The sequence below is a fragment of the Amblyomma mixtum genome, chromosome 2, assembly GCF_055824585.1.
Source record: "Amblyomma mixtum isolate Tamu chromosome 2, ASM5582458v1, whole genome shotgun sequence".
Lineage (NCBI taxonomy): Eukaryota > Metazoa > Arthropoda > Arachnida > Ixodida > Ixodidae > Amblyomma > Amblyomma mixtum.
Window position 1 is genome coordinate 39,494,527 of NC_143013.1, and position 27,755 is coordinate 39,522,281.

At 48.4% G+C, this 27,755-nt stretch overlaps 1 protein-coding gene across 1 annotated transcript; it reads right to left on the reverse strand.

The window, feature by feature from the left end:
- Positions 1-5,666: 5,666 nt before the first annotated feature.
- On the reverse strand, positions 5,667-8,627 carry LOC149359044 (uncharacterized). The gene is made up of 2 exons (XM_089567607.1): positions 8,594-8,627; positions 5,667-7,960 (listed from the first exon to the last, which is right to left on the reverse strand). Exons 1-2 carry the CDS (start codon positions 8,625-8,627, stop codon positions 6,213-6,215), a joined length of 1,782 nt encoding a protein of 593 aa, XP_089423733.1. The 3' UTR covers positions 5,667-6,212.
- Between the last annotated feature and the right edge of the window lie 19,128 nt (positions 8,628-27,755).

Genomic DNA, 27,755 nt, shown 5'->3' on the forward strand with positions numbered 1-27,755 from the left:
AGCAATGTGGGAAGACATGCGGTGCAAATTTCCTTTGTTTTACGTTTCTACCTTTCAAGCGAATACGCGCCCGAAGTCGCTACTTTGAAACTTTCTTAAAAACATACCGTTCCCTATCTAGGAATTCCGATATCAGAGGGTGTTGTCCAGGCACCGCACTATTAAAGAAAGAATAAATTTTGGTCTTGGTGTTCCAGCATATACACTCGAGCCCGTCTGTAACGGACCTCATCGTCACTCGGACTGTGTTCGTTGTATCCGAAGTTTGTATTAAGGGGCGTGCCCTATTACAGCCAAAACATACAGTAAGACAAAAGTGGCGTTTATTTCTTCAAAAAGACCGTTGTGCAGGTCTTTTCCTTCAAAGCAGGTCATATCAAGCCGCTTTCTAAGTTCTCCAACGCAGTCATGTGTTCCTGGCCGAGGTGCTTCCTGCGGACGAGCCGCTTTAGCGATGCGAGAGCACCGATAGCTCTTGTGTTCACGACAACTGGTAGGCCGGCAGCCTTGTCTTCCGTCCTCGACAAAGTATAAGGATGCAGCGACGAAGCGACTGCAGCGCATGTGCGCGCAGGATGTATACAGTACGCGCCACCCTTGTGTACAACGCTTGAGCAGCGCATTAGACGCCGAATAAAGCGACACCTCGCCGCTGTTACTTTTTTCTTAGGCAGGTGAAGCAGCCTTTGCGCGGAGGTGTAGCCTGATAGACCTGCAAATCACGCGGGAACTGTAGCGCTTTACGCGAAAACCATCAGCTACTGTCTGATTTCAGTTTCCATTGACTTTCGCACGCACACTCAGTCTCGACAGCGGCGCACAAGGATGACGAGGGCTGTCTGCCCTCTGCGCGCGCTGCCTCCACGCAGCAGCAGCGGATGTGACGCATGCCACGTGACCGGGTGGACCAGCAGGCGTACCTCCAGTTGGCAGGTATCCAAACTTCTCGTATTGGTCTCATTACTTGATCACTGGCTTTGTGCAGTATAGCTTCGCTTTCAACGCTCACCCGCTGTCGCTCTTATGCATGCTTCTGCTTCCACTTGAAATTTTTATAAAATTAATGGACAGAAAAGGGCTCACTGTACTAGAAATAAGTTGCAACAGGGCAGAAAGCTGAGCAAGTTGGTATACGTTCATTGTGAAAAATCCAGGCGCTCAGCTAAATTTATAAAAATTCTTGTGCGTTTTTTGTTAGCACTTGAAACGCTTTGCCCAGCCGGTGCACACGATTTCACCTATTGACCTTGTAGCATTTCTGGGCGCGCTTGGCCAGCGTTTAACTGCAGTTTCAAAACCAACTTTTCTTTTATTGTTTTTTTTTTTTGGGGGGGGGGGAAGGGGGGGGGTGACACTTTCTTTGGGGTACATCACCGGAGCTGGCGGGAAGAGCCCGTTTTTCGACTTCGGGGGCGAGTTTACGCCGCCTCCTTGTTCGTTATAACCGAGTGGTGCGGCCAGGGCTTTTCGTTTTATCTTAGACACAGTGTCATAGCACCAATACATGTACATTCTGATGGTAACACCACCGTCGCTCGTAATAAGCGAGAGTTCGTTATAACTGTCACCCTTGTAAGTGGGCTCGGCTGTATTACATGGGGAAAAGAAAAGAGATAAATGCGTTCAAAACAGCAAAACTGCCTCGATGCTCATTTGTACCTGGTAGTCCCGCATTCCGGCAGCTCTGTTCTAATTTGGACACACTGGTACACACTGGCGTGTGTCCCGTCGGTATCTTTTCGCTCTCCCTTGTGTTTTTTAGCGCTAGTTATCATGTTTCAGCCAGTGAATCAAAAGCACGAACTAGCCCGTCGCTCTTCTTTAATAAAAATCAGAGGCATGCCTCATTTGGTAGCCGCGTTTAGCAACACCAAACGCCAGGACTTTATTCCGGGTAAAGTTTTGTCTCAAGAAAGAAAAGAATTCTAGTGAAGTAGTCGTTATGCACTGCCGTTCAACTTCTTCGCGTGTATAAAGTGGGCACGGCAACGCCACATTGCAGGAATGAATACAGTTTCTTCATTACAGATGCGGCCGTAGGGTTGCCGCTCCCTGCCGACACAGTGATGGCACACATTTTATTGCGTGTCGGGGGGTGGGTAGATCACCTTATCCGTCGGACATTAAAGTTTATTCCATCCATCCATTAGCGACACCAAGTCCTCGCAAGAGACGTCAGCTTTCCTCTTGGCTTTCTGTCTTACCCAGACGTTAGCGGCTCGAGCTTATCACCTTCAGCCTTACGAGCCTCCTTTTTCTTCCTGGTATAATACGCTGCCTCTTTGCAGGCTTCCAAAGCAGTGATAGAAGCGCTGGTTCAGATGCTTTATTTTTTTTTTTTAAGCTTTGGATGCCAAATTTCGCACTGTCAGTTCGTTAAACTGCATTTAAGCTCAGCCCCATCGGATTTGTCTGAAAGAGTTCATGCTCTTTTGATCCATATAGAGGATAGTTCTTTCTTGAAGTATTTTGGCCTTTTTTCTAATTGCTTTAGCGTCCGTTACAGTTTAATGGGTTAAAAACGCTAGTTTTGTGATAGATTTCACACAAAAATTGCTTGCATCACTGCAATTATTTACTTATTTATTTATTTTTGCCGTTTTTACAGAACCCGAGGAATAACGTCCGAGGACAACCGAATTTACTTTATTGTATATCTTAACGGCTGCAGCGCTAATACCTCTAAAAAGTTGTTACTTTCAGTCATTCCTTGAAAAATGACATTATCGCTTTAGCCATTCCTAGTAACTGCCGCAGTTACCATGACGCCATACTGTTCGAATGAATCAAGTTCGGCTATATACAGGGTGTCCCAGCTAAAAGTAACCAAGCTTTTAAAAAAGATGGTGTCCTAGCCCCGTGAGACCAACTGAGGGTTGTTGCCAGTCGCGTGTCCTAGTCTGCGGTATTTTTTTAATTGTGCAAACGTAATTAATTAGCAAAGACTGATTAGCTAACTTTTTAATTATTGCCTTTAGGAATAAAGTGTCAATGCAGGAATTGTAGATCCCATAAAAAAATTACCGGTTGCGGTGTTTCCAACCAAGTACCACTGATACAGCTTCTTTTATTTGCCTTAAAAAAAAGCCCGCGAAATACAAAAAGAACCACGTGATAGGGAAGCAGTTTCAGCGCCCCCAGACGACCGATGAAACAACGACATTCGCTTATCTTTGCAACGCTGTCCCGAACGGGGTTCGGCGTTTTGCGATGGTTGCGAGATATACGCCAGCAACTCTCGCATGGGCGCTAGGTCCTTCAGCGCGTGACGGTGCAAGTTCGGCGGCACGGCCACATGCCTATCACTCGAGGCGAGGTTTGGCGTGAAAAAGCGCTCCATGCGAGCCGCCCTTCACTTCCTTGAAAAGCAGCGCCCGCTAATTTTTCATGACACATATCTCGCCACCACCTCAAACGCCGAACCGTGTTCGGGGCCGCGTTGCAAACATAAGCAGATGTCGTTGCTTGACCGGTCGTTTGGGAGCGCTGAAACTGCTTCCTTATCACGTGGTTCTTTTTGTATTTCGCGGGCTTTCTTTTAAGGCAAATAAAAAAAGCTGTATCAGTGGTACTTGGCTGGAAACACCGCAACCGGTTATTTTTCTATGGGATCTACAATTCCTGCATTGACACTTTCTACCTAAAGGCAATAATTAAAAAGTTACCTAATCAGTCTCTGCTAATTAATTACGTTTGCACAATAAAAAATATACCGCACACTAGGACACGCGACTGGCAACAACCCTCAGTTGGTCTCACGTGGCTAGGGCACTTCGTATCTTTTAAAAGCTTGGTTTCTTTTAGCTGGGACACCCTGTATATGTATATATACTACGGCGCTCCTCATTTGCGGCTGGAGTTGCGCACTCTGACTGTATACAAATAAAAATGGAGGCATGGCTCATTTGATGGCAGAGTTAACGCCGGGAGTTTATTCGCAGCAAATTGTGTTCTAGGAGAGACAAGAATTCTTAAAACGACCATCGGCACCTCGTTTTCGTTCCGTTTTTTTTTGTTTTTTTTTTTTTTCAAATGATGCGTTTGACAACAAAATACATGGACCAATTCGTGGTATTCGCCTATCACCGCTAATTAATTTATAACTAAATTTCTTCTCTCAAGTGCATACGAGCGCCTTTTGTTCCGCCGATATGTCTTAAACGGTATGCACAAACAATACAAAAGGTTTCGCCGGAAATAAAATTAACTCCTCAACAAGACGAGTGCACGAATGCTTTAAGACAAATCTGAGATTATCAAACGCCATATATGAGTCATTGCTACACTTGCTGTCGGATTGCTCCTCCATGCATTCGGAGTGCCATGCTTTTCAACATAACGTCTCTAGTATTAGAGAAACGGGATCTCTTAAGCGCCAAAAACATTCAATTTATTGCGGAAGATTCGGCGCGACTTGGCTGGCATTCTTGCTGAAGAACAGAGGAGGCAAGAGTCAAATAACCAGCTCCGGAAACTTAACACCGCGAGGCTCCCGGTGCACGTATTAGGAACCATACTGCACATAAGCCACATTTCCGAATACGTGGGACACTGTCCTGCATGCATCTACATGGAATTATCTGAAGCAGGCCTTGTTTCACATGCCCTACTGACAATTGGAACAGCCTTCCCCCACAGCAACCGAGGCTAGATGTTTTTTTTTTTTTTGAAGTTCTACTCACCTTTCTTTGGTAATGGTGGCGGTGTTTACATACAGGCGAGATAAGTCTTGCATTAAATCTGTCGACAATTGTTTTGCCTGGGAGTGTCACTTAATAGGAAGTAAAAGTATCTCCTACCATTGTCCGAGAAGGTCAGTGTCCACTAAAAACCTCGAAAGCAGTTTTGACCCTGCGTGTTGTTGTTACTAGCTGGAACCTAAAGGTGTAATTCGGTTAAAAGTCTACCAACGCCACGGCGTCTCTCGCGCCATATAAAAAGCGCAAAATGATACTCATTACTGTTGATGTAATGCAGCATTCTCTGAACAATCACGCCCATGCGCAACTCGGATTCGCAGGCTGACCGACTGCATTTGGCCACTGCTACCAGCTGGCAAATTGATCATTTCCCAGCAGGCTCGCTCATAACGAAGTAAGGCAGGCAGCTTGTAACGTAAGTAACTAAATTGGTTGGCGTTCCGCAATTAACGGCGCCAAGCTGCGCCCAGGCTATGAGGGGTAGCGTAATGGACGGCTTCTGGTTAACTTCGACCACCTGCAGTTAGTCACGGAAGCGCCGCCATACCGCTACAAAGGAAAGCTATACAGTTTTCTCAGAAACTTCATATTCAAAAGAAAATTCGTCCTGGTCCGTGGTTCCAACTCGGGACCATAGCTTCACTGGAGGAGCAGCTCTACAAATTATGCTAACCGGGACGGCAAGCTTATGGTAGGGCGAGAGCAAATTGATCAATAACTCGAAGTGGGAACAGTACTGATGACATGTCAGTCTAGGTCAATTTAACCAGGAGTTAAAGTACACAGAGAAGAAAGCTTTGCATTTCACATCCATTAAAATGCGGTTTCTGAGGAAGGTATTCGATCGAGTAACCTTTAGATATACAACGAAATAAGTGAATTGAAGGCATGGGCAACCGCAGTCCTGACTTACCCATTTAATTTCAACCACTATTAACGAGTGTGCTTACACAGCACGTAGCACATTTTAGAAGAGGGCGATGGTATTCAATAAATGACCCATATAGAATAAATTGTCTCAGCGATGTACGACGATATTCATGCTTAAAAGGCAATGCACGTGAAGTACAGAGGAATGATGCAAGACGCAAGTCAAAGTGAAGTTCGGTCGCCATTTTATCCTCGTAATCCCGGAACATCGTCCGCTTCAAAGGTATTCCGCTTTATATATGGTCACCTTAGACACTTCCTCCGTGATTTTGCTTACTGCCTTCGTGGTATTCTCAATTTCGCCTTTTTTAAAGGTTTTTGGCAATTTCTTGGCACTTCCTTCAGCCTCGAGATTCTCCGGCGACAGTTTTGCTATCCGCTCTAGAACTGCCAACAATTCACCTTCATTACTTTGGCCTCCTACTGCTTTGGCCTGCTCGAAAAGCGCAATTTGTTGCTCTGCCTTTAGAGGTTCTTTGTTCCAGATGCGGCCTTCGAGCTGCAGCTCCCTGGAGACGCACTCATGACCGATACTTTTTGAGCCACGTTCTCATTGGCAACAGACGCCTTATCAGCTTTCTTCTAGGCGGTCTTGCTTGCCAAGACCCCTGGTATGTTAGCTTTCTGACTTACGTCTGGCACGGTCTTTTTTTCCTCACTGGCGCCTCCCTGCTTTTCAGGCTCACTCGTAACTGACAGGGGCGTTGGTTCAGCCGCTGTTTGTGTCGAGGCTTCGGAGGTCTTCTTCGCACTGGCGCTTGCCTGAGTTTGGTTCGAAAGCTGGGTCCGTTCCGCAGACGACAACGCTGCCCTGCCGCTTTCGATCACAGACTGCGGACGACCCTTCACTGTCGCCATGCAGTAATTGCGGACCGCTAGAGACGCACTCTCCACGCACAAGGACAAGAGATCGGGGTTCAAGTCGGGGACATACTTGAGCAGCTTTGCTGCGAACAGGACCGCTTGCTTCTTAGCGCAGCCATCATTCGACTCCGTTCCGGTGTCTGCAGGCGCCGTCTTTGTGCCTGGTGCCTTCTCTGTAGTCTTGAAACAGACTCGGTTCACCGACGACAGGTCGAAGATCCCAGGATAAAGGTGGAACAGGCCAATGACTTCCAGAGCGGGGTATACGCTCTTCAGGTATTCTTTACAACTAGGTGGAGCTGCGCTAGCCGCGCGGACGATGTAGTTGAAGCAAATTGCCCGTGATGGCGATGTAGCATCTGTGTGTTTGAGGACGTCGATGAAGTAGGCTACTGACAAGAGTTCAGCGTCCGCATTCCACTGACCTTTCGGCCTAGGCGGGCGCTCTTCTCTAAGCCACAGCTTCTTGCCTTGCTCATCTACCTGGAACATAGCGGGATGCCGCTGGGCTATATCTCTCAGTTTTTTTCCCACCGACTTAACGCCAAATAAATGGCGAGCGATCGGCGATGGAGAGTATTTTGCTCTTGAGGCCAGAACCATCAAAGAGACCTTGGCCGAGTGCCCGGAACTGCATGTACTTTGAATACGGACCTGCTGTTTCAGAAATAAGGCTAGCCCGTAGTCCGGATCGTGGTTCTTGAGAAATACAGATCCCTTCTCGGCTTTCGTAGTAGCAAAATGTGCAGGGTTAAGGAGAAAAAACACATTCAGGTTGGCGCGGTATCCCTCTTGCAGAAGGTTTCTCTTGGCGCTCTGCATGAACGGGAGGTACTTCGTCAGTGTGTGCACTTTACACGGCTTCTCATTCGTCGCCCCGATTTTTTGCAGAAGATCAATGAAGAAAAGGACCAAGTTTTCTTCCTTGGCGAATGTCGCTATGCTCTCCTCGTGAAAGCTGGGAGTCAGCCGCACGCGAGTTCCGCTCTCGTCAACAGTGAAGTCTCTCGGGTGGATCCTGAAGAAGACGTTCAGGTTGCCGCCGTACACGAGTTCTAAGTGGTCCGCCATGACCATGGGGACAGCGGACTGGAATTTGGCTGAGGTTTCTGTCCCAAACTCGAGGACACCTTCCGACGCTTGGATCTGCTGTGCCAGGTACCTGACCAGCCACTGATCCGCGGCTATGCTCGGCGAGTCCTTGACCAAGGCGACCGTGTCCTTCTGGGCGTCGTAGTGGAAGTGGGCGGGCATTTCACGTACAAAACGGCGAAACTTCTTCTCGGCCCCTGGCGCGAGAAACGGGGCCAGTTGTTTGTCGTCTAGAAGTGCACTGAGGGTGTCCATAAGCTCGCGCACAGGCCAGGCGGGTACGTTCTTCTGTACGAACAGCATCAGCCATATTCCCGACGCCAAGTCCATCTCTGCCGTCGACATGGTCAGCCAAGACCGGGCTAGCCGCAGTTCTGCAAAGAGCAGCAAAAGACACATGTTCAGAATGGCACTTTTCAATTTGCAACAAATTTGCTATATCACCCGAAAGCGGCCCAACCGTTCTAACTCTGAGGGACCACTGAAACAAAAAATGGCGGATGATTTGCGTAGTTAGTCCAAATCGGAATTAGGTGCACTAGCAATGTGCGGCCATTGTTTTTCATTGTTTACCTTAGTTTTGCATTGTTTGTCGTGGTTATGCATTGTTATGCATGATATTGCTATGTGATTAAAGTGGAACATCAAGTGTATTCTGTGCTGTGTGTGCGTGCATCGCATGGATGAAAAATACTGTATTATGACGCAATGTTTATTACAGTCGTTCTATGCATACAAATCAGTAACGGTTACCCAGAAAGGTTACAAAGACCGTCGTGATAAGTAAAGTAGTTATACAAGAAACAAACATTGGAAAGACTAAATTTATATGCAACCTTCCACTGCGCAGTAACCATATTCTCGGGTGTAACCAGGTGCAAACTACAAATGACGACGCACACATTCGTGTCGCGATGGGATTTACACACCTGGAGTGGAATATAATTTACCTCATTTTAGTGGTGCGCAAGTGCTGCCATCTATATATGGACACAAGAAGTTCACACCTGAGTTATCTCGCATCTGGTGTGACTGCGCCATGACTGGGACGCTCATGACCGAAGGCACATTGTTAGTGGCGCACAGACACTCGAAAATTCAACGCGTGCGAGGAGCATCCCAGCAAATTGTCAGCATACAGAAACAAGTACGGAACCCAAGTGCCTTTGAGTCCCCTGTCCCTGCCCCGTCGTGATAAAGGATAGACTGGCCGCTCCTCGTTCGGCATGTCAGAGACGTGTGCGGGAGGTTGATGCGACGCGCGAGCCACCGCCGCGGACTCTGTAGTGACCGACAGGGACTAACAAGAGGTGCCACAAGCTATTTAGTGCTCACTACAAGACGGGCTCGCAGACAAACAAGCTCGTCTTGATGTGTTAATGTGCACTATTTGCAATCTCTTTGCCTATGTGTACTGTGCAAATAGACCTGCGGTTGTGTACTGCGGAAATAGAACTGCGGTTCTTCAGCGTGCACTAACATGGCACAACACTCGGGAGTTTTTGCGTTTCGCCTCCATTAAATGAGGCAGCGGGGGCCGCGTTTCAATCCCGTGACCTTGAGCTCAGCAGCAGAACGCCATATAGCCGCTAATAAGGCGCGCGAACAGCACTTTTCGAAAAGTTTAACTTCTAAAGTTTAATTGAATACGAATGACGTTGCTAAAAGCAGAATCGAATACAAAGCGAATATTTTTACGAATAATACGCGCTATTTGTGCGAATATTCGTACAAAACGAATAACCGTGCGAAGCAGCGCAGCGACGCTGGAACTTGTGGAGTTTAATCATGTATGCGTCAAAAGACACGACCCTGACCTTCACTGCGGAGCACGCACAACTACTTATAATTACTTATACTTATTCACTTATAATAACGCGACGGTCGTAGAGTTGATATAGGGATATAGCAGAGCGGCGAGACGTAATAGCGTAGACGTATACCGGATTACTGGATGCCGGCTGCGTACGCGCAGTGACGGGGGCGGGGCCAGGTGAGGCCATTGCGCGTGCGTAGCCGGCGTATGGTAATCCTGTGGACGTCTGCGCTATTGCGTCTAGCCACTCTGCTAAATCTACCGATTTCTCGTTGCGTATAGCTTACATGTGCCAGCCAAGTCAAGCCGTTCCATTTCCTAATAAAGAAAGAAAGAATTTTCATGTTAAGGAGGGGAGGAGGAGGAGGAGGAGGTAGAAGAGGAAAGGCAGGGAGGTTAACCGGAAGAATAATCGGTTTGCTACCCTACACAGGGGGAAAAGGGGGTGAGGGGATAAGGAAGTGAAAGAGAAAAGAGAGTAGCAGGAAATTGAAGTCACTCTAAAACGTCACTGTTCGTTGAAGTCACAGCCTATCGTGCAGGCCAGAAGTTCGCAAGAAGCGGAGCAGTGTTGAAATTGCGGCGTAACCCTTCGTCGTAGACGCGGTAGCGGGTGGTGTCATACGATTTCTCTTTGCCGCCGCGGTGGCTCAGCGGTTATGGTGCTCGGCTGCTGACCCGAAAGACGCGGGTTCGATCCCGGCCGCGGCGGCTAGAATTTCTTTGGAGGAGAAATTCTAGAGGCCCGTGTACTGTGCGATGTCAGTGCACGTTAAAGAACCCCAGGTGGTCGAAATTTCCGGAGCCCTCCACTACGGCGTCTCTCATAGCCTTAGTCGCTTTGGGACGTTAAACCCCATAAACCAAACCGATTTCTCTTTGCATATATTGCATACGACTCTTAGTCAGGTTGCAGACTAGCTTGAGAAATGTATTTGAACCTAGTGTCCGAGTGTTATACTCGGACCTTTGTCGATTCAGCAGTTAAACCTTGCCCCGCCGCGGTGGCTCAGTGTTTACGGCGCTCGGCTGCTGACCCGAAGGACGCGGGTTCGACCCCGACCGCGGCGGCTGAGTTTCGATGAAGCCGAAATTCTAGAGGCCCGTGTGCTGTGCGATGTCAGTGCACGTTAAAGGGACACTGAGGAGAAATTGAAGTTGGCTTGTATGACAGAATACCAGCTCCTGATTACAAAAACGCCACTCATACTGACAACAAGGCTCTTGTAACGTAGAAAATAGCAAGAACCAAAATACAGGTATCGCCGCCACAGGCCAAACTCGCAAGTACAAGCGTGGTGACGTCATAGGACAAAACAGTGTTGCCAGAAGAACCAATGGTTCTAGCAACACTGGGCTTCTTCGATTTTCCGCGCTCGGGCAGCCCGCTGGCGGCCCGCAAGTTTGTCTCTGACAGGAAAACGCATCATGGTCACGTGGGCTGGCAGCCACCGGAACCAGCCACCGGAACCAGCTACCGGCAATCACGGCGGCAAGCAAGTCGCGGATCACGGAGGGCAGATGCTCTCTCTAGCTTCGCGTTCTGCGTCTCATTGCTACGCACGCGTACGTATAGAAATAGGCAGCTTGGTATCGAAAACAACGACTTGCAGTTATTGAGGGCTGCGTGCCGCAGACTGCAGAACATGCAGCTGATCAAGCTCGCACTCGTATACATCGGCAACGACAACGCGAGCGTGTGCCTTCGGTGCACTGTGTAAGCTTCAAGAAATCCTCAAAACATGCGATGAGCAATCGCAATCTAACGTGTTTCAGTCGACACCACATAGGACGGAAAAACTGCCCGTGCGTTGTTTATCAAACGACAAGCCGTACTCTCGGATTACTGCGTGTTTGCTTACTACGCAGTAAGTATATATGACTGTATGACCGCCGACGATCGACCCTTGTGAACTCTGCTGTGGTCGTTCCGATTTCTACGCTCGTAACCTGCTTCCTGTAAGCAGAAAAGAATCGGGATACGTTCGTTCAACTGTAGTGTGTAGGCCGGCGGCTTTTGCTGCGGGCAAGGAACGCATAATCTCGGCAAAATTTGCGCATATCAGCTTGTTGAACGTCCACCTAGAACAAGCGGGTGCACTGTATAAATTTAGCTGCGTATCGTTTCTGTAATAATACAGCTTTATAGCAGAGAACTGGCACTGAAATTAAAGGCGCTACAATAAAGCCCTGCGTGTCGGCGCCTCACGTTCCGCGTGTGTTTGCATGACGATCAGCGCTAGATCTCATTTTTATCTATCTTTTTTAAATGAGCCAAACGCGAGGAGGTGCATGCCTGCGGTACTTTTCAGATATTTTGAGCATATGTGGCAGAAGGCCCGAGCATGAAGCTGTACAACAGTTGGTGACGACAGAATCAGCACTTGGTCGGCGCGACAATTCTGTGTGGCCACATATATGCCCGCAGAGATGTCTCGAGCAATGTGCTCGTGAGGGCTTTTAATAAAGGACATGTTTCAGTCAAGCGTTTTTCAAAGCATATCCACTTTTGCACTGCGCCAAACGCAATGAAGACCATACGCTCCCGTATCGCGCTCAACCAACACTTCGTAAAACACGGTCAGCACATGCATATATGCGCGCGTCTGAACGCGTACTCGGAACTGGAATTTGGCTGCTCTCGTGAAAGGCCTCGAACACCATCGCGATATCCGCTGGGCGCACGAAATTAACCGCCGAAATATTTCGTGAATCAGAAGTATGCGATCGTAATATGAAGCGAGCAATTGTGCTTTCGAGGTGGTGAGACGATCGAAATATGATCGCGCATACGCACGCAAAACATATCAATAAACAGCGAGAACTACCGCAAAAGGTGTCATTGCAGGCGACACAGTCGATATGCACCGTGGCCTAGTCGAAACAAGCGCCTGCATCGCGCAAAACATCGCATATGAAGAACCGCGGTCCTTCTAGTCCTTATAAAAATGGCTGCGCGAGCTTCCCGCTACCGTACACCTCTCTGTCGTCTGCTAGCTGCCCGAGCGCTGCCAGCACAAAATCGTCCTGGCGAGTCTCGCCGCCGGCTGGCAGCCCGAAACCGCCCAGCCAGAGAAAAACGAACGCGTTCCAGGCAGCCACTGGAAGTGGGCGGAGCAACCCGAGAAAATCGAGCGCGCTCGGGCAGCCCGCAAGCAACCCGCGGGCTGCCAGAGGCGGATAATCGAAGAAGCCCACTAGGACACGAGAAGCCGCGAATCACTGAGGCGCAGTCAATGCATGCGCAAATCTCCTTGACGTCACCAGATGGCGCCACATACCCGGCAGCTACTCACGCGCCTGCAGCATCGGGACCAATCAGCGCCTGCTCACCGGCGGTAGGCGGGCTCCCAGTATTCCGCTAACGGTAACAAGGTACACGGTATGCTAAAGGTGTCTATTTGTGAGAACTTCGTTGACGAGAACGGGATCCATCGTGACGCTGGCAAAACGACGGTGCAAACGTAAACGAAGCGACGGTAGGGACGGCCGCAATAGCCGATAGATGCCTTCAACGTGCGGCCGGAGGTAGCTTTCTTTTCGGCTGCTGCTAGGCCGCACTGCTGGCCGCCAGAAATCACGGAGTCTACGTTATGTCATGTGTACGTCATGTTTCACGTCACTTAGTTCTGTGTCGTCATAAGAGAGTCCCAAGTTTGAATCAGCGGCGGGAAAAACTTTATCAACTTCGAATCCAAATTTCTTAGAAATAAATGCATCTTTCGCTGCCGGCCAAGTGGCAACAAAGCCATGAAATGCCGAACTATCGGATTTTGCTATCCCCTCTCATCACCCCTCACCCATGAAAGCGATCCCCAGTAAGCTAGGTCCATAATGGGCCCTAGTCCCTAGAATTGCGACTCCAAGCATCGAAGCACCCTACTCCGAAGTTTAATGCTGGTAAAGCCCCCAATCCCATCTCTCGGTAGCGCCAGATGTCGCCTATTTGGGCGAATATGTTCCTTTGAAATCCAGAAAGTAGCAGCGAAAAAGCGTTTCATTTGAGGCGCGACAAACGATGGCCCGTGCGGTTTTTGTTACGTCGTACTCGGGTACGTATTCTAGCGACCAAATGGGTCACTGGTGGGCCGCAGCTATTAGACCTAACGCATCTGATATATGTGCAGAGGAGGGAGCTCACCAAGTGTTTGCTAGGTTTGTCTCAAGCGTCTTGCTGCCGGGAGCGTGCAGTAATCCAAATGTTAATTACAAACACCTACTAGCCCAAACCTTCGCTCTTTGGACATACGGGATTCTTTAACGTGCATTGACATTTTGACACAACACGTCTGCATTTCTCGCATTGAGCGTCCATCAAAAAAGTTGGAGGCTTATCAAGGTTAAGCCCCAGTGGATGCGAAGCAGCCTTCGTTTTGCATTCTTATTATTAACGTCCTTAGCGTTTGGAGGCATCTTGACCGCATACACGCCCGGCGCGAAGACGCTGGCGCGGTTGTGGGCACAGAGACTGACGCGACGGCGGTCGCGCGCCGCCTCATCCCTGGCGTGACGTCACATATCACGTGATGCAGCGATGGTGGCGCCGCCGCCGCGTCGCGCGCGACGGCGCGAACCGAGGCGTGGAGGCCTCCGCCGGGCGACGTCCGAAGGCGCGATATGAGGCCCCATCTGCAGCCGGTGTGACGTCATCACGTGACGCCGCATCATGTGATCTCACTTCAAGGACTTCAAGGTCAATGGTGGCCACCGCCGGGCGTCGCGCGAACGCCCGAAACCTACGTTAATATACTTCGCATAAAAAATTCAGGGGCCACTTTGACGATCTAAAGTGCGCGAGGCGAACACCTTTCAACGCCACTTTGGCCGTTGGCACACGAGGCGGCTATGGGGCGACTTGGTTTGGCTAGCCATGACTAATTGGGTCACCCATCACTTAGTAGTCATGATTGGCTATTGACTAACTAGTCATGATTGGTTAATGACTAACCAGTCATGACTAGTTAATTGATGACTGGTTAATGATTAGCTAGTCATGACTAATTAGTTAATTACTAACTAGTCATGATTGGTTAAACCAGCCGTCTAGTCATGACTAACCAGTGATAACTAGTCATGACTGCTCAATGACTAACTAGTCATGACTGCTAAATGACTAACCAGTCATGACGAATCCATCATTAGTCATGGTTTGTCATGACTAACTATGTCTAATGACTAACCAGTCATGACTGTTTAATGCCTAACTAGTCATTAATCACTCATGACTAGTTAGTCATCAGTGATTAATGACTAACCAGATGGTTAGTCACCACTAGTTAGTCATCAACCAATCATGACTAACTAGTCATTAGTGATTAATGACTAGTTCAAATGCCAAATGAGTAGTTAATGACTTCAAATGCCAAAGGCCCTGGTTCTCTCTCAGGCTCGACACAGTTTTTTTTTTTTCCGACACGGCCGCTAACGACAGTATGTTAAAATGCGGCTGCCGCGGCAGGGCCGAGCTCGCCAACAACGGCTGAGCAGCCGAACGTCACCGCCAGTGAGCCGCCGCGGCGTGTTAGTACATGCGCTGGCCAGGGCCGAAACTCCTGCAGGAAAACTTAACACCGCAAGTTCTAGCGCATGAAAACCTCCCTTTCGAATGCCATATGATCTTGTAATAATGAAATATAATGTTGAAAATATCACATGCCTTGAAGAAATGTGTTTCCCTCTCCAAGCACCAAACACACACTCCGGATAGCCGCGCATGCGACCGCCCGACTCGGTGCGAGTAGTCTGCCTTGCAGTGGCATTAGCGCACGACGCGATCAAGGCAGTTCCAAAGCCACTTTTGAGGTAATTAAAGCTTTACAGTCCCACACATATGCATTGCTCAAAAGCGAGCGCTTACCTTTGGCAGCCGGTCTGCAGCGTGCGTCGGGCGCGAAACACTGTCGCTGTTGCAGTTGGGAGGCTCTGCGGCGTATAACTTTAACATACCAACGCGTTTCACTGGTGTGTTCCCGCGATGTTATTGCAAATCCGTGTTATATCATTGCGGCCTCGCTTTGTAAACAACGAGTCCACGACTGTGACTGCCGAAAGGCGCGAAATGCACGGTGATGGAGTAGCATTTCTCTTTCAACTCATTTGGTGGCGCCACATTTCTAGCGAATTGATGGCGCTGTCGATGCACGCTGTGGCTGAAAAAGAAAATAATTGATGACATGATGGTATGATACTTGATAGGGTCTGGACAACGTACTTTTCCTGTCCAAGTTTTTTATCACCCTAACAGAGCGTTACCATTCGTTCGGCCGTTTCATGTTTTTAAAACGTTCCAGATAGGTTCTAGGCCATCCAAGACTCGTATGAAAGAATTTATACCATTTTGTTTTACGTAGGATAGTTACCTTTTTCGAACAAATTAAACAGAGCGAGGGCGCAGACACAGAGGCACACAGAACGACGCTGAGCTATCAAGCGTAGCGTATTTATTTCACTGAAGATGTGTGCTAAACGCGAATCTCTGAGGCTGACAAACGAAAGTTTATGCGGTTGACTCTTGAAGTAAGTTTTGTTTTGAAAAAGCTAGTGCGCTTTTATCACGCAAGAAAGACGGAAAAAAAGGCAATCTGAATGTTGGAAGCCAAAAGAACCCTATAGTTGGCGGTGGGGCGGCCAGCTGAGTTTCGTTTCTTTTTTCTTTTTGTGCTTCGCGGCTATGCCGGCTCTGCTTTGCCTGCACGCGCAGTTTCGTTTTTAAATGCGCTTCGATTTGTAAGTTAGGAGCAGCAGAGGAACTCCAAGCACTCCAAGTGCCCCTCACAGTGCTCTTCGGATGATGTTCATGCCTCGGCTCACGCCTGCGACGAGGAACACACTTGTTGCTAGCTAATGTTTCTTGAGCCTCCACGTTAGTAACGCACCACGCGCGTGTTCTCTTCGTCAACGCGCCATGGTTCTGGGCTGCATAACCAGTACTACGAGGACTATTATTATAGAATTTAAACGCGTCTGCAAGTGCCAGTGTCTCATCAATTGTGACGACGACTCGACGGTGACAGCTGCCGCACAGGTAGCTTGGTTTGCTGCCGACGCTTCGGCACTCGGACTATCCAGCCAGTCCCGCCCGCCGCAGCCCTCAAAAGCATCGCACGAGGTGTGGAGCTGAAGTCGCTGAAGTCGCTGAACGGGGTCCATCGTAACGCTGGTGCAAACGTTAACGAAGCGACGGTATACCGGCGGCTACTGTCGCTACCGTCCGGCCTGCGGTAGTCTTCATTTCGGCTGCTGCTACAGTCGGATAAACTCAAGAACGAAGTGGCAGATGCCCCCTAAATGGGGTCTCTCCAGCCAATGGGGTCGACCGATTGTCCCTCTTCACCGATTCTCCCTTTCTCCCCTTTGACCAATCCCTTTGAACCTACAAGTGAAATCGTAGGGGGTGGCAGATGACTGAGGAATAACCACGGCTTGATCGGATTAACCGCGGCGTCACGAAATCGGTTGACGCCATTTGGCTGAAGGACCTCAATAGAGGAGCATTTGCCGCTTCGTTATTGGGTTGTATCCGTCTATACATGTAAGCTGCACCGATCTCCGCTGGCATTCACTGAGTCAACATTACGTCACTTTGCGGGTGTTAAATCTTAGAGAGTCCCTATTTGAATCAGTGCGGTGGGGAAAACTTTTTTAACTTTGAGTCGAACTCCCTTAGCAATAAACGCATCTTTCGCTGCTGGACAAGGACAAACAAAGACACGAAATGCTGAGCTATCGGACACAGAAGAAAAAAAAATCATACAGTTTTCATTGGTGTCCTTTTAAAGAGTAGCAGACATCGTAAAAAAATTCGGGTTATTGATACATGAATACGAGTTTTCACTAGGGGTGTGCGAATATTCGAATATTTCGAATAGCGAATTAGATATCGTGCTATTCGATTCGCTGAACGAACTGAAAAGTTCCAGTTAAAAGTTATTCGAAACCAATCGAATATACTCTCAATTTTCCAAGTAGATATCGAATAATGGGCGCGAATGGTTCGAATAAGGCACGCTTTAGCTTTCTTCGACAACAGTTTCATAAATAGCGGCTACTCTGACGCTGCACAGCTTGCTGCCACGATTGGTCGGCGCGGGATGAAGGGCTCTGCTCTGCGGCACGGAAACATTTCTGTGTCGATGTTCACGATGCTCACGTATGGCCTCCGAAATTGGGCCACTTTGCAGTGTTCACGTACGTTTAGTAAAACGTCCCCTCATTCCCAATCTCGGATTTCATGGCTCATACATAGTCCTCACTCCTGTCATCTTCTGAATTGTGGAGCTAGTTATTTTTTATTGTCATGAGAAGAAAATGATCATTTCCTACTCGTGTAACACGACGGCCATAATTTAACATAGTGACGCTGTGTTGAATAGCCCCTAGCGGAGAGCAGTTTTGAGTTGTTTGACAGGTGTAGCTTTAACTCCATAAGTTATAGCGACGCACGGCTGGGCCACCACTAACCCTTCGCTGTTTCGCACAATTATTTGTTATACAAATATGACTTAGTTGTAAAAATACTCGATTCGAAATTCGAATCGGTTTTGAAAAAGTACTATTCGTGCACCCTATAACTTTTTATTGCGTATAAAGTTGAACAGCAATGTGGGAAGACATGCGGTGCAAATTTCCTTTGTTTTACGTTTCTACCTTTCAAGCTAATACGCGCCCAAAGTCGCTGCTTTGAAACTTTCGTAAAAACATACCGTTCCCTATCTAGGAATTCCGATATCAGAGGGTGTTGTCCAGACACCGCACTGTTAAAGAAAGAATAAATTTTGGTCTTGGTGTTCCAGCATATACACTCGAGCCCATCTGTAACGGACCTCATCGTCACTCGGACTGTGTTCGTTGTATCCGAAGTTTGTATTAAGGGGGCGTGCCCTATTACAGCCAAAACATACAGTAAGACAAAAGTGGCGTTTATTTCTTCAAAACGACCGTTGTGCAAGTCTTTTCCTTCAAAGCAGGTCATATCAAGCCGCTTTCTAAGTTCTCCAACGCAGTCATGTGTTCCTGGCCGAGGAGCTTCCTGCGGACGAGCCGCTTTAGCGATGCGAGAGCACCGATAGCTCTTGTGTTCACGGCAACTGGTGGCAGGCCGGCAGCCTTGTCTTACGTCCTCGACAAAGTATAAGGATGCAGCGACGAAGCGACTGCAGCGCATGTGCGCGCAGGATGTATACAGTACGCACCACCCTTGTGTACAACGCTTGAGCAGCGCATTAGACGCCGAATAAAGCGACACCTCGCCGCTGTTACTTTTTTCTTAGGCAGGTGAAGCAGCCTTTGCGCGGAGGTGTAGCCGGATAGACCTGCAAATCACGCGGGAACTGTAGCGCTTTACGCGAAAACCATCAGCTACGGTCTGATTTCAGTTTCCATTGACTCTCGCTCGCACACTCAGTCTCGACAGCGGCGCACAAGGATGACGCGGGCTGTCTGCCCTCTGCGCGCGCTGCCTCCACGCAGCAGCAGCGGTTGTGACGCATGCCACGTGACCGGGTGGACCAGCAGGCGTACCTCCAGTTTGCAGGCATCCAAACTTCTCGTATTGTTCTCATTACTTGATCACTGGCTTTGTGCAGTATAGCTTCGCTTTCAACGCTCACCCTCTGTGGCTCTTATGCATGCTTCTGCTTCCACTTGAAATTTTTATAAAATTAGTGGACAGAAAAGGGCTGACTGTACTAGAAATAAGTAGCAACAGGGCAGAAAGCTGAGCTAGTTGGTATACGTTCATTGTGAAAAATCCAGGCGCTCAGCTAAATTTATAAAAATTCTTGTGCGTTTTTTGTTAGCACTTGAAACGCTTTGCCCAGCCGGTGCACACGATTTCACCTATTGACCTTGTAGCATTTCTGGGCGCGCTTGGCCAGCGTTTAACTGCAGTTTCAAAACCAACTTTTTTTATTGTTTTTTTTTTTTTTGGGGGGGGGGAAGGGGGGGGTGACACTTTATTTGGGGTACATCACCGGAGCTGGCGGGAAGAGCGCGTTTTTCGACTTCGGGGGCGAGTTTACGCCACCTCCTTGTTCGTTATAACCGAGTGGTGCGGCCAGGGCTTTTCGTTTTATCTTAGACACAGTGTCATAGCACCAATACATGTACATTCTGATCGTAACGCCACCTTCGCTCGTAATAAGCGAGAGTTCGTTATAACTGTCACCCTTATAAGTGGGCTCGGCTGTATTACATGGGGAAAAGAAAAGACATAAATGCGTTCAAAACTGCAAAACTGCCTCGATGTTCATTTGTACCTCGTAGTCCCGCATTCCGGCAGCTCTGTTCTAATTTGGACACACTGGTACACACTGGCGTGTGTCCCGTCGGTATCTTTTCGCTATTTCTTGTGTTTTTTAGCGCTAGTTATCATGTTTCAGCCAGTGAATCAAAAGCACCAAAGGCATGGCTCATTTGGTATAGCCGCGTTTAGCAACACCAAACGCCAGGACTTTATTCCGGGTGAAGTTTTGTCTCAAGAAAGAAAAGAATTCTAGTGAAGTAGTCGTTATGCACTGCCGTTCAACTTCTTCGCGTGTAGAAAGTGGGCACGGCAACGCCACATTGCAGGAATGAATACAGTTTCTTCATTACAGATGCGGCCGTAGGGTTGCCGCTCCCTGCCGACACAGTGATGGCACACATTCTATTGCGTGTCGGGGGGTGGGTAGATCACCTTATCCGTCGGACATTAAAGTTTATTCCATCCATCCATTAGCCACACGAAGTCCTCGCAAGAGACGTCAGCTTTCCTCTTGGCTTTCTTTCGTTAGCGGCTCGAGCTTATCACCTTGAGCCTTACGAGCCTCCTTTTTCTTCCTGGTGTAATACGCTGCCTCTTTGCAGGCTTCCAAAGCAGTGATAGAAGCGCTAGTTCAGATGCTTTATTTATTTTTTTTTTAAGCTTTGGATGCCAAATTTCGCACTGTCAGTTCGTTAAACTGCATTTAAGCTCGGCCCCATCAGATTTGTCTGAAAGAGTTCATGCTCTTTTGATCCATATAGAGGATAGTTCTTTCTTGAAGTATTTTGGCCTTTTTTCTAATTGCTTTAGCGTCCGTTACAGTTTAATGGGTTAAAAACGCTAGTTTTGTGAGAGATTTCACACAAAAATTGCTTGCATCACTGCAATTATTTACTTATTTATTTATTCTTGCCGTTTTTACAGAACCCGAGGAATAACGTGCGAGGACAACCGAATTTACTTTATTGTATATCTTAACAGCTGCAGCGCTAATACTTCTAAAATGTTGTTCCTTTCAGTGATTCCTTGAAAAATGACATTATCTCTTTAGCCATTCCTAGTAACTGCCGCAGTTACCATGACGCCATACTGTTCGAAAGGAATCAAGTTCGGCTATATATATATATATACTACGGCGCTCCTCATTTGCGGCTGGAGTTGCGCATTCTGGCTACATACAAATAAAAATTGAGGCATGGCTCATTTGATGGCAGAGTTAACGCCGGGAGTTTATTCGCAGCAAATTGTGTTCTAGGAGAGACAAGAATTCTTAAAACGACCATCGGCACCTCATTTTCGTTCCGTTTTTTTTTTTTTCAAATGATGCGTTTGACAACAAAATACATGGACCAATTCGTCGTATTCGCCTATCACCGCTAATTAATTTATAACTAAGTTTCTTCTCTCAAGTGCATACGAGCGCCTTTTGTTCCGCCGATATGTCTTAAACGGTATGCACAAACAATAAAGAACGTTTCGCCGGAAATAAAATTAACTCCTCAACAAGACGAGTGCACGAATGCTTTAAGACAAATCTGATATTATCAAACGCCATATATGAGTCATTGCTACACTTGCTGTCGGATTGCTCCTCCATGCATTCGGAGTGCCATGCTTTTCAACATAACGTCTTTAGTATTAGAGAAACGGGATCTCTTAAGCGGCAAAACCATTCAATTTATTGCGGAATATTCGGCGCGACTTGGCTGGCATTCTTGCTGAAGAACAGAGAAGGCAAGAGTCAAATAACCAGCTCCGGAAACTCTAACACCGCGAGGCTCTCGGTGCACGTATTAGGAACCATACTGCACATAAGCCACATTTCTGAATACCTGGGACACTGTCCTGCATGCATCTACATGGAATTATCTGAAGCAGGCCTTGTTTCACATGCCCTACTGACAATTGGAACAGCCTTCCCCCACAGCAACCGAGGCTAGTTTTTTTTTTTTTTTTTGAAGTTCTACTCACCTTTCTTTGGTAATGGTGGTGGTATTTACATACAGGCGAGATAAGCCTTGCATTAAATCTGTCGACAATTGTTTCGCCTGGGAGTGTCACTTAATAGGAAGTAAAAGTATCTCCTACCATTGTCCGAGAAGGTCAGTGTCCACTAAAAACCTCGAAAGCAGTTTTGACCCTGCGTGTTGTTGTTACTAGCCGGAACCTAAAGGTGTAATTCGGTTAAAAGTCTACCAACGCCACGGCGTCTCTCGCGCCATATAAAAAGCGCAAAATGATACTCATTACTGTTGATGTAATGCAGCATTCTCTGAACAATCACGCCCATGCGCAACTCGGATTCGCAGGCTGACCGACTGCATTTGGCCACTGCTACCAGCTGGCAAATTGATAATTTCCCAGCAGGCTCGCTCATAACGAAGTAAGGCAGGCAGCTTGTAACGTAGTAACTAAATTGGTTGGCGTTCCGCAATTAACGGCGCCAAGCTGCGCCCAGGCTATGAGGGATAGCGTAATGGACGGCTTCTGGTTAACTTCGACCACTTGCAGTTAGTCACGGAAGCGCCGCCATACCGCTACAAAGGAAAGCTATACAGTTTTCTCAGAAACTTCATATTCAAAAGAAAATTCGTCCTGGTCCGGGGTTCCAACTCGGGACCATAGCTTCACTGGAGGAGCTGCTCTACAAATTAAGCTAACCGGGACGGCAAGCTTATGGTAGGGCGAGAGCAAATTCATCAATAACTCGAAGTGGGAACAGTACTGGTGAAATGTCAGTCTAGGTCAATTTAACCTGGAGTTAAAGTACACAGAGAAGAAAGCTGTGCATTTCACCTCCATTAAAATGCGGTTTCTGAGGAAGGTATTCGATCGAGTAACCTTTAGATCTACAACGAAATAAGTGAATTGAAGACATGGGCAACCGCAGTCTTGACTTACCCATTTAATTTCAACCACTATTAACGAGTGTGCTTACACAGCACGTAGCACATTTTAGAAGAGGGCGATGGTATTCAATAAATGACCCATATAGAATAAATTGTCTCAGCGATGTACGACGATATTCATGCTTAAAAGGCAATGCACGTGAAGTACAGAGGAATGATGCAAGACGCAAGTCAAAGTGAAGTTCGGTCGCCATTTTTAGCCTCGTATTCCCGGAACATCATCCGCTTCAAAGGTATTCCGCTTTATATATGGTCACCTTAGACACTTCCTCCGTGATTTTGCTTACTGCCTTCGTGGTATTCTCAATTTCGCCTTTTTTAAAGGTGTTTGGCAATTTCTTGGCACTTCCTTCAGCCTCGAGATTCTCCGGCGACAGTTTTGCTATCCGCTCTAGAACTGCCAACAATTCACCTTCATTACTTTGGCCTCCTACTGCTTTGGCCTGCTCGAAAAGCGCAATTTGTTGCTCTGCCTTTAGAGGTTCTTCGTTCCAGATGCGGCCTTCGAGCTGCAGCTCCCTGGAGACGCACTCATGACCGATACTTTTTGAGCCACGTTCTCATTGGCAACAGACGCCTTATCAGCTTTCTTCTAGGCGGTCTTGCTTGCCAAGACCCCTGGTATGTTAGCTTTCTGACTTACTTCTGGCACGGTCTTTTTTTCCTCACTGGCGCCTCCCTGCTTTTCAGGCTCATTCGTAACTGACAGGGGCGTTGGTTCAGCCGCTGTTTGTGTCGAGGCTTCGGAGGTCTTCTTCGCACTGGCGCTTGCCTGAGTTTGGTTCGAAAGCTGGGTCCGTTCCGCAGACGACAACGCTGCCCTGCCGCTTTCGATCACAGACTGCGGACGACCCTTCACTGTCGCCATGCAGTAATTGCGGACCGCTAGAGACGCACTCTCCACGCACAAGGCCAAGAGATCGGGGTTCAAGTCGGGGACATACTTGAGCAGCTTTGCTGCGAACAGGACAGCTTGCTTCTTAGCGCAGCCATCATTCGACTCCGTTCCGGTGTCTGCAGGCGCCGTCTTTGTGCCTGGTGCCTTCTCTGTAGTCTTGAGACAGACTCGGTTGACCGAGAACAGGTCGAAGATCCCAGGATACAGGTGGAACAGGCCAATGACTTCCAGAGCGGGGTATACGCTTTCCAGGTATTCTTTACAACTAGGTGGAGCTGCGCTAGCCGCGCGGACGATGTAGTTGAAGCATATTGCCCGTGGTGGTGATGTAGCATCTGTGTGTTTCAGGACGTCGACGAAACAGGCTACTGACAAGAGCTCAGCGTCCGCATTCCACTGACCTTTCGGCCTAGGCGGGCGTTCTCCTCTAAGCCACATCTTCTCGCCTTGCTCATCTACCTGGAACATAGCGGGATGTCGCCGGGCTATATCTCTCAGTTTTTTTCGCATCGACTTAACGCTAAATAAAGGACGAGCGATGGGCGATGGAGAGTATTTTGCTCTTGAGGCCAGAACCGTGAAAGAGACCTTGGCCGAGTGCCCGGAACTGCATGTACTTTGAATACGGACCTGCTGTTTCAGAAATAAGGCTATCCTGTAGTCCGGATCGTGGTTCTTGAGAAATACAGATCCCTTCTCGGATTTCGTAGTAGCAAAATGTGCAGGGTTAAGGAGAAAAAACACATTCAGGTTGGCGCGGTATCCCTCTTGCAGAAGATTTCTCTCGGCGCTCTTCATGAACGCGAGGTACTTCGTCAGAATGTGCACTTTACACGGCTTCTCTTTCGTCGCCCCAATTTTTTGCAGCAGATCAACGAAGAAAAGAACCAAGTTTTTTTCCTTGGCGAATGTCGCTATGCTCTCCTCGTGAAAGCTGGGAGTCAGCCGCACGCGAGTTCCGCTCTCGTCAACAGTGAAGTCTCTCGGATGGATCCTGAAGAAGACGTTCAAGTTGCCGCCGTACACGAGTCCCAAGTGGTCCGCCATGCACATGGGGACAGCGGACTGGAATTTGGCTGAGGTTTCTGTCCCCATCTCGAGGCCACCTTCCGACGCTTGGATCTGCTGTGCCAGATACCTGACCAGCCACTGATCCGCGGCTATGCTTGGCGAGTCCTTGACCAAGGCGACCGTGTCCTTCTGGGCGTCGTAGTGGAAGTGGGCGGGCATTTCACGTACAAAACGGCGAAACTTCTTCTCGGCCCCTGGCGCGAGAAACGGGGCCAGCTGTTTGTCGTCTAGAAGTGCACTGAGGGTGTCCATAAGCTCGCGCACAGGCCAGGCGGGTACGTTCTTCTGTACGAACAGCATCAGCCATATTCCCGACGCCAAGTCCATCTCTGCCGTCGACATGGTCAGCCAAGACCGGGCTAGCCGCAGTTCTGCAAAGAGCAGCAAAAGACACATGTTCAGAATGGCACTTTTCAATTTGCAACAACTTTGCTATATCACCCGAAAGCGGCCCAACCGTTCTAACTTTGAGGGACCACTGAAACAAAAAATGGCGGTTGATTTGCGTAGTTAGTCCAAATCGGAATGAGGTGCACTAGCAATGTGCGGCCATTGTTTTTCATTGTTTACCTTAGTTTTGCATTGTTTGTCGTGGTTATGCATTGTTATGCATGATATTGCTATGTGATTAAAGTGGAACATCAAGTGTATTCTGTGCTGTGTGTGTGTGCATCGCATGGATGAAAAATACTGTATTATGACGCAATGTTTATTACAGTCGTTCTATGCATGCAAATCAGTGACGGTTACCCAGAAAGGTTACAAAGACCGTCGTGATAAGTAAAGTAGTTATACAAGAAAGAAACATTGGAAAGCACAGATTCTGTTTGAAACACTAAACTTATATGCAACCTTCCACAGCGCAGTAACCATATTCTCGGGTGTAACCAGGTGCAAACTACAAATGGCGACACACATTCGTGTCGCGATGGAATTTACACACCTGGAGTGGAATATAGTTTACCTCCTTTTAGTGGTGCGCAAATACTGCCATCTAGATGGACACAAGAAATCGAAGTCTGAGTTGTCTCGCATCTGGTGTGACTGCGCCATGACTGGGACACTCATGACCGAAGGCACATTGTTAGTGGCGCACAGACACTCGCAAATTCAACGCGTGCGAGGAGCATCCCAGAAAATTGTCAGCATACAGAAACAAGTACGGAACCCAAGTGCCCTGGAGTCCCCTGCCCCTGCCCCGTCGTGATAAAGGATAGACTGGCCGCTCCTCGTTCGGCATGTCAGAGACGTGTGAGAGAGGGTGATGCGACGCGCGAGCCACCGCCGCGGACCCTTTAGTGACCCCTCTATTTTGACCGACAGGGACTAACAAGACGTGCCACAAGCTCTTTAGTGCTCACATACAAGACAGGCTCGCAGACAAACAAGCTCGTCTTGATGTGTTAATGTGCACTATTTGCAATCTCTTTGCCTATGTGTACTGTGCAAATAGACCTGCGGTTGTGTACTGCGGAAATAGAACTGCGGTTCTTCAGCGTGCACATGGCACAACACTCGGGAGTTTTTGCGTTTCGCCTCCATTAAATGAGGCAGCGGGGGCCGCGTTTCAATCCCGTGACCTTGAGCTCAGCAGCAGAACGCCATATAGCCGCTAATAAGGCGCGCGAACAGCATTTTTCGAAAAGTTTAACTTCGAAAGTTTCGAAAGTTTAATTGAATACGAATGACGTTGCTAAAAGCAGAATTGAATACAAAGCGAATATTTTTACGAATAATACGCGCTATTTGTGCGAATATTCGTACAAAACGAATAACCGTGCGAAGCAGCGCAGCGACGCTGGAACTTGTGGAGTTTAATCATGTATGCGTCAAAAGACACGACCCTGACCTTCACTGCGGAGCACGCAACACTACTTATAATTACTTATACTTATTCACTTATAATAACGCGACGGTCGTAGAGTTGATATAGAGATATAGCAGAGCGGCGAGACGTAATAGCGTAGACGTATACCGGATTACTGGATGCCGGCTGCGTACGCGCAGTGACGGGGGCGGGGCCAGGTGAGGCCATTGCGCGTGCGTAGCCGGCGTATGGTAATCCTGTGGACGTCTACGCTATTGCGTCTAGCCACTCTGCTAAATCTACCGATTTCTCGTTGCGTATAGCTTACATGTGCCAGCCAAGTCAAGCCGTTCCATTTCCTAATAAAGAAAGAAAGAATTTTCATGTTAAGGAGGGGAGGAGGAGGAGGAGGAGGAGGAGGAGCAGGAGAAGGAGGTAGAAGAGGAAAGGCAGGGAGGTTAACCGGAAGAATAATCGGTTTGCTACCCTACACAGGGGGAAAAGGGGGTGAGGGGAGTTGAGTTGCCGGGTTGCGGCTCAGGGACCCATAGCAAGCGCACCCCGTAGCCGGTAGCGTGGCCCCCTTGGTTTTGTATGTGTTGGGTGTTTGTCGGGTCTCCTCGAGCGGCCGCCATCCCGGCGCCGCCGAAATGGGTTTGTTTTGAGACAAACGCGGCAGATGGCGGCAACGACGGTTAACCGACAGTGAGGAGGCCCGGCCTCGCAAGGCCGCGTTCGGGCCGCAAGACGCAGCCGATGCGCGGACCCCTGGGGTCTTGAAGGGGGCCGCCTGTAAATTGATTGGTTTCGACAGCACAGCGCATGACGGACCGGATGTCTCGGGAGGCGAGCAGCGAAGGGGGGAGCGCGACCAGGGCAGTGCGCGCGGTTTGGACGGAGTGTTTGCCTTCCCTGTGCTCCCGTCGGTGTTTTGTGTGTTGGTGTATGTCGGTGCTGTAACCAAGAGGAAATGCGTAACGTCTTCACGGAATTCGCGCGGTGCTCGCGAAAACAACCCCGTGGCACTGGCGTGCTATTGGCTCCCTAAGTTTGAACAAAATTCTCCTGATTGGCTCTGACAAGCGCATTTCCTATTGGTTGCAGAAAGGGTCCCCAGAATGTTGGGCGAGGGGATTAAGGGGGTTTTTTGGCGCGAAAAGGGGGGTTCGGAGAGCAGTCGCTGGTGAACGCTTGTGCAATAAACTACATAGTCCCGAAGAAGTTGTCCAGTTCGTTCCGCAACGTGTCGCCGGATCACCGAACCATTAGAAGACATCAAGATCAACACCATCGATCTGAGCGATCATCCAACATCCATCGATCATCTCAAAAATAACTAGGGGATAAAAAAAATGAAAGAGAAAAGAGAGTAGCAGGAAATTGAAGTCACTCTAAAACGTCACTGTTCGTTGAAGTCACAGCCTA

What these genes read in the sequence shown, in the direction of transcription:
- LOC149359044 (XM_089567607.1), bottom strand. Translation starts at nt 8,627, where the DNA reads ATGGCGCAGTCACACCAGATGCGAGATAACTCAG. An exon ending in CCAGATGCGAGATAACTCAG is followed by an intron (nt 7,961 to 8,593) that starts GTGTGAACTTCT and finishes TGCTCTTTGCAG; the next exon opens with AACTGCGGCTAGCCCGGTCT.